The sequence below is a fragment of the Manacus candei genome, unplaced genomic scaffold (genome assembly GCF_025592945.1).
Source record: "Manacus candei isolate 608988 ecotype Guabito, Panama unplaced genomic scaffold, ASM2559294v1 h1tg000058l, whole genome shotgun sequence".
Taxonomy (NCBI): Eukaryota; Metazoa; Chordata; class Aves; order Passeriformes; family Pipridae; genus Manacus; species Manacus candei.
Genome location: NW_026138106.1, coordinates 208,448 through 215,043, shown reverse-complemented (window position 1 = coordinate 215,043; position 6,596 = coordinate 208,448). Strand labels below are relative to the sequence as shown.

General features: G+C 67.9%; 1 protein-coding gene across 1 annotated transcript; it reads left to right on the top strand.

Annotated features, from left to right (window-relative positions):
* Positions 1 to 1,093: 1,093 nt before the first annotated feature.
* On the top strand, positions 1,094 to 3,750 carry DLX4 (distal-less homeobox 4). The gene is made up of 3 exons (XM_051803542.1): positions 1,094 to 1,481; positions 2,518 to 2,711; positions 3,499 to 3,750. The coding sequence occupies exons 1-3, from the start codon at positions 1,205 to 1,207 to the stop codon at positions 3,748 to 3,750; spliced, it is 723 nt and encodes a 240-aa protein (XP_051659502.1). The 5' UTR covers positions 1,094 to 1,204.
* Positions 3,751 to 6,596: the final 2,846 nt, after the last annotated feature.

Here is a 6,596-nt window from a genome sequence, read left to right as displayed (position 1 = left end):
GCTCAGCTATTTATATCAGAGCTGCTGGCCCCAGCTCGGGGTGACTCAGCCCCGATGGCCAGATGGAAACATGTTTTGAAGATGGTCTAATGGGAGGGTGGGGACGGGGGACCCTCCCTGCCAGCACCCCCAGCCTCCTGTCACTGCTCCCTCGGGGCTGCTCCTCCCGGGCAAACCCCGCGTCGGGGGTGGCAGCGGGGACAGACCTTGTGGCCACGGCCCGGCTCGGCACGGACCCCCCCGCTCCCTTCCCCGGTGTCACCGCGGTGTCCCCAAACCCCGCGGTGCAGCTCAGACCCCGCCCAGTGCGAATTGCACCCCCGGCCCCCGCTGGTGTCCCCAAAGGCGGGGACGGCAGCCCCCAGCCCCAGCCGGGGGGGTTTCCCCCCGTTGTGTCCCGGCTGGGGTGGGGGCTGGGGGCCCCCCGGGCACCCGCCGGGGTCAGGGAGGGAGCGGCCGGGCAGGTTATCGCCTGCCACGGGAGCGGGGCCCCGCGGGGACCGGGCGCTGCCGACGCCGGGAAGGGGCCTCCCGTCTGTCGGGGGGTGGCTCGGGGGGTCCCACCCCCGTCTGGCACCCTGGGTGCCCCCCCGCAGCCTCCCTGAGCGCAGGGATGGGATGTGCGCCCGTGTCCGTCCTTCCCGTGTCCGTCTGTCCCTCATGGATGAGCTGAGCGCCCCCGGCCTCAGCTGCCCCGTGCGAGGGGTTTGTCCCCAGGGCTACCCCGCGTCCCCCTGGGCGGACGAACCCCCCGGGGTCGTGCGTGTGTAGGGGGTCACCGTCCTGCCCCTTCGCCCCTGAAGTTTGGGGGGTCCTTGAGAAGGGGTTACCCCCCTAAACACAGATCACGCCGCACGTGGGTCAACCCCCCACCCCCGCGGAGGCTCCGCCAGCACAAGGGGGGGGTCGGGGTGTCCCCCCGCCCCGGGGAGGGGTCGCGTTGGCACAGGCGGTGGTGGGCGACCTCGAAGGGGGTCGCACACACAGAGGGGGCTGCACCCCCGGGGGGGTGGGCACGGGGTGAAGGGGGTGCCCCGGGGCGTGGCGTCACGCGGGGGGGCGGGGCGGGGCGGGGCGTTCAGGGCATCCCCGGGCGCGGGGCCGCGGAGCGCGGAGCCCGTCGGGGGGCGGCGGGGGCTCGGCGGGGGCTCGGCGCGGCACTGCGGGGGCTGCGGGGGCTGCCCGCCCCGGCCCGGCCCGCACCATGACCATGAGCTCCGTGGCCGAGAGCTTGCTGGGGTCCGACCCCTCCAAAGCCGCCTTCCTGGAGCTCGGCCCCCCCCAGCACTACCCGCTACACGGCCTCCCCCCCGCCGGGCACCCCCAGCACGACCCGCCGCCCTTCGCCTCCTACGGCCGGCCCGGGCATTATCCGTACCCCGGGGGGGCCCCCCCGCCGCCCCACGGGGGTCCCTACCTGCCCTACCCGCCCCCCGGCGCCCCGCACCCCCCGGCCCCCGGCGCCAGGCTACAGGACACAGGTAAGGGGGGCGCGGGGGGGTCGGCGCCGCGAACCTCCCACCCGGGGCACCCACCCGGCGGGGAGCGCCGGGGCTGCGCCCGGACGGAGCCGTCGGAAGCGCTCCGGGGCTGCGCCGCCCCATCGGGGCAGCGCCGGTGCGGGGCTGGGCACGGCGGGGGGGTCCGCGGGGGGGTCCGCGGGGCCCGGGGGTGATGTCCTGTCTCTCCTTAGAGGGCCTTGACCCGCCGGAAATCCTTGGCTTCAAGGAACCCCGGGCATGGGGAGCATCAGCCCCACACTGCCCCTACCCTCTCACCGGAGACCCCCGGCTGCCCATAACCTGCACCTCGAGACCCCCAGTTGCCCACACCCTGCAGGCTGTGCCCTCTCAGGCCGGGCATTTCTCCCCTCTCCCCACCACCACCACACTCCCATCTCAGTTCCCTGCCCTGTTCCACCCCTGTTCCCCACTGTTTTCCCCAAAAGCTGATGCAGGAACCCGCAAGCTGAGCCACCCTGGAGAGGAGCGGCCCCAGGGCTGCCCCACGGAGGGGTCCTGAGCCCGACCGATCCCCCCAGGCCCTGTTGGCCCCCCATCAGCTCCGGGGAGCCGTGGCCGTGGTACCTGGGTGCACAGAAACCCTCAACACTGTGCCCGGAGCTCACCCACACCCTCCATGTGCTGCTGAGCCAGGGACCACCAGCGTGCCCACAGAAAGGGCCCCAGGGCAGGGCAGTCCCTCCTGTTGCACCCTCCATCCACCCGGGGGGCCCTGCCTTCCCCCCCCCAAGCTGGGTGCAGGGCAGAGGGGCCCGTGTCCTATGTGCTTTTGGACTTTATGAATAGTGATATTGGATGAATAATCCCATCCCTCCCTTCCTCCTCCTCTGTCCCTTTGGCTTTCCCTGAGACTTGAACAAGCAGTGAAGCCAAAGCAGGTTCCCCCCTTCCTCACCCCCCAAACAATGACTGTTTTGGGGGGATGGTTTGGGGGTTTGGGGGTGTTTTTTTAACCAGCATGTTGGCTTAACTCTGTCTCCTCTCCCACCCCAAGAGCACGAGAAGCCCCTGGCCGTGCCCAACGGGGAGCTGCGCATCAGCGGGAAGGGGAAGAAGCTGCGGAAGCCGCGGACCATCTACTCCAGCCTCCAGCTCCAGGCGCTCAACCAGCGCTTCCAGCAGACCCAGTACCTGGCGCTGCCGGAGCGCGCCGAGCTGGCGGCGCAGCTGGGGCTCACCCAGACCCAGGTACGGCCCCGCCGAGCGGGACGGGACACCCACGGGCAGCGGGGACGGCCGCGGCCGTCGGGCTGTGCCACGTGCTCCGGAGCGACTCCGGATCCAGGCCGCGTCCCGCCGCCGGGGCGCAGCTGGAGCCGTGCCGAGCCGGGCCGTGCCGCGGCGGGGGAGCTGGCGCCGGTGGGCCCGCAGGGCTCGGGTTTGGGGCGCCCCTGCTCGCACCTCCCAGCGGCACCGGGACTTTCCCAGCCCCGGAGCCTGGCTGCCGGCCCGGCCGTGCCCGGCGCTGGGCGGCCCCGGGCCGTGGGACGAGGCGAGTGGGTTTTTGAAGGCGATGGGGAGAGACAGGCAGGCGGCAGCGGTGCAGCCCGGAGCCAGGGGCGAAGCGAGCTCATAAAGCCGGGGAAGAGGAGACAAGTGGGAACCTGCCGGCAGCGCGGGGGGGACCGCGGGGAGGAATGAGCGGGGCCACCACCCCAGCGCGGCGGGCGCAGCCCAGCCCAGCCCCGGCACCCGGCACCCGGCTGGGCTGGTGGGCGCCACAGCCCGAGACACAGAGGGGGGCACGTGGGGATTCCTGCCTCGCTCTCCATCTCTCTGGGCTCCCTCTGCCTCTTCCCACGTTCTCCTCCCGCTGCCCTGAGTGGAGTCTCTGGTGGCTCCGAGCCCAGCTTATCTCACAGAGATGATGTGCACGGGGACCCCGCAGAGAGGTCTGTCCTGGTTGCTGCTGGGGGCTTAGAGGGGGGTGTTGGTCACATCCTCCCCACTCACTCCTCTCTCTCCCCTCCCCCAGGTGAAGATCTGGTTCCAGAACAAACGCTCCAAGTACAAGAAGATCATGAAGCAGGGCTCGAGTGCACCCGACGGGGAGCACCTCCACGCCACCCCCTCCCTCTCCCCCTGCTCCCCCAACATCCCCCCGCTCTGGGACATCCCCGTGCCGGGAAAAGGGCCCCCCCTGGCCCCCAGCAGCTACATTAACAGCTTTGGAGCCTGGTACCAGCCACACCCGCAGGACACCATCCCCCGGACCCCCATGATGTGACGGTGCCACCGCTCCAGCACCCGCCGGACGCAGGAGGGACAGTGAGGGGATGCTCTGCTGCCACCCCCTGAAGGACTGGGAAGCCCAGCGAAGCCCTGGGAGATCCCAGCGAGTGGAGAAGGAGGAAGAGGAGGAGGAAGGTGACCACAGTTTGCAGGAACCTGGACCACCTGCTCTATCACGGTCCGAAGTGACACAGAGCCCTGGTGTGCCCACCCCTGTGGGACAGGACTCAGCCTCCAGCAGCAGCCCTGGGTCCCCCATTCATGGACAGGGGGCAGGGGGACCCCAAGAGGGGCTGGGGAGTCCCTGGACCCCCCCCCTGCTGGCTTTATTTATAAATAGTGTCAGTTATTGTGAGTGCCCCCCCTTTATAAACAGACTGAACTCTGGCTGGTTCTGCTCCTCCTCACCCGCCGCTGCTTTGGGGTGTCCCTGCCTTGGGGGAGACGCTTCCTCGAGGGGCCCCCACATCCAGAGCTCCTGGGAAAACAGCCCAGAGGGGTTGGGGGTGCTGGAACAGGGGGCTGGGGCTGTGTCCCCCCACCCCACCCATCTGTGCAGGACCTGCTGTTTGTGCTCCCCTGAATGGAGCCGCAATTACCCTAATTGTGGGGCTGGAGGCCATGAGGGGCTTCTCGCCACCTCCCCCGGGCAATTTCAGGCAATTTGGAGCTGTTGGAGATGTCTCCTTTAATAAGGATGGGAGCAGGAGGGTGGCGGGACACAGGCCAGGGGTTCCTGCCCTGTGTCCCCCGCAGTCCTGTGGATACCTGGCCCTGGGAGTGAGGGTTTTTTGGGAGCAGGGGGTAATTTCCCGCTGCAGGTTTGGCCGTGGGTAACCTCTCCCCTCCTCCCTTTGTGCTTCCAGAGGCCAGAACCCGGCTGGAAAATACATTCTTGTGATTTCCTCCTTTTCCCATGTCATTATTTCCCACCTTTCCCGATCCTGCTCAGTGTTTGTCACCCACGGTGGGGTTGGGACCCCCACTGGGGCTCCCCCTGCTGAGGTGGGCAGCGATTCCACACCGAGCACAAGCATGCCGTGATCCTCACTCCAGGTATTCCCACTCTGTAATTCCCCTGCTCCAAGGATCCTTTCCCGCCGTGGGGACCCCATTTTGGGAGCTCTGTTTGTTTTGCACCTTCAGCATCACACAGGGCCAGAGTCATTCCCAGCACTTGGCTCCCACCTGAGGAGCCGGGATCAATAGCTGGGAATGGCACGTCTGGGGGTGGTGGCACTGGGGACCCCCAGGTCCCTGCTGGCATCCACAGGGTTGGACATGATTCCCTGCCACCCTGCCAGGTCGGATCCCTCGGCCAAGAGGTTTGGGGTGCTGGCAGTGATCCCACGGGATGGTTGTCCCCAGCTGTGTCCAGCGATGGCACGTGGGTGATGTGTCCCCAGCACCCTGGGACACTGGGACTGACTGTGATCCAGGACCCAGTGCATGGTGGATGATGTTCCCAGTGGGATTTTTCCGGAGTGATGGAGCCTGCCCACCCCTCTGAGGCTTTAGGGAAGGAGATGGATCTGCTTTGTGGCAACACTGGAAAATAGGAGAATTTCCCATCCAGGAACTGGGATAACCCAACTCCTTGGGTGGGATTTACCCGGACAGGAACTTGGGGCTGGAAGGGGTGGCTTTCCTTTGGGAATTACTCACAGTCATGGGAAGGGGCTGGTGGTCCTGTCTGGATAGGGAGGCTCAGGATGCTGCCCTGGAGGAGGCGGGTGCTGGGCACATCCCAGCCCTGCGGATTTGGGGTGACCTGCAGAGCCAGCGGTGCCGGGAGGGAAGGATCCCTCGGGATGGGGGAGCAGGAGGCAGAGGCCGTGGCGCCTGCTCGGCGTTCCCGATGGATGTGCTGCCAAGGACCTGCAGCCAGAGCTGCTCACAGGTCCTGTCTTGCAGTGGGAGGGAAGGAGGGAAGGAGGGAGGGAAGGAGGCAGCAACCTCGGCTCTGGGGCCCGGCTGGCGCCTGGACCCTGCGGGGGGATCCCAGCACAGCCCCACACCCATGGGAGAGCCACAGCCCACCCCCCACTGCCTGGAGAGGGGGGCAGAGCCGTGTTAGGACATCCCTGGATGTAGGGAAGTCCCTTGGGCACACATGGGAATCAGGTCTCTGCTGCCATCCCAGGTCGTGCTGGGATGGGGACATGGATGGGGGGTCCCTGGATGCCCTCAGGAAGGGGTTTGGGGACTTTTCTGCCTTTTCCCAGCTGGATGGGGATCCAACTTCCCTCTGCACCCAGGGGAGGGGCAGCACAGCCAGCCTGGCATCGCTGACCATGGTTGTCACCCTTCTCCACCAGCCAAAAGTGTCCCTGGCTGGGGACACAGGAAAGGCCAAGACATCCCGGTCTGGTTTAACCCACTGGATGGGGGAAATGCCACTGGGGGACCGGGGTGTCCCTGGACCTGTTCCTCCTTCCGCCCACACAGCCTGGAAATCAGGTCTGGGCCGTGGGGACATTGGTGTCACCTCCCCATCCCCAGCAGGGTGATGGGACACGGATGGGGACACCCAGGGAGCAGAGACACCCCGAGGCCTCCCAGGAGCGCTCCTGTCCCGTTTTCCAGGGGCCAAGAGCAGCGGTGGAGCCCTGGCAGTGCCGTGGCTCCGGCGTCGCTCCAGGTTAGCCAAGAGCTGGGAAGGGCACGGAGCCACGGTGGATGCCAGGCCGGGCCGTGGGTGGGCGGCTGCCCCCGCTCCCTGTGCTGGCACTGGGGTGATGCAAGAGGCTGAAGGGACGTGTTGTAACCGGGCAGGACCCGCGTGCCGCGCTGGGAGGGCTGTGCCGGGGCTCGTGGGCGATGCCGGGGGCACACGGGCAC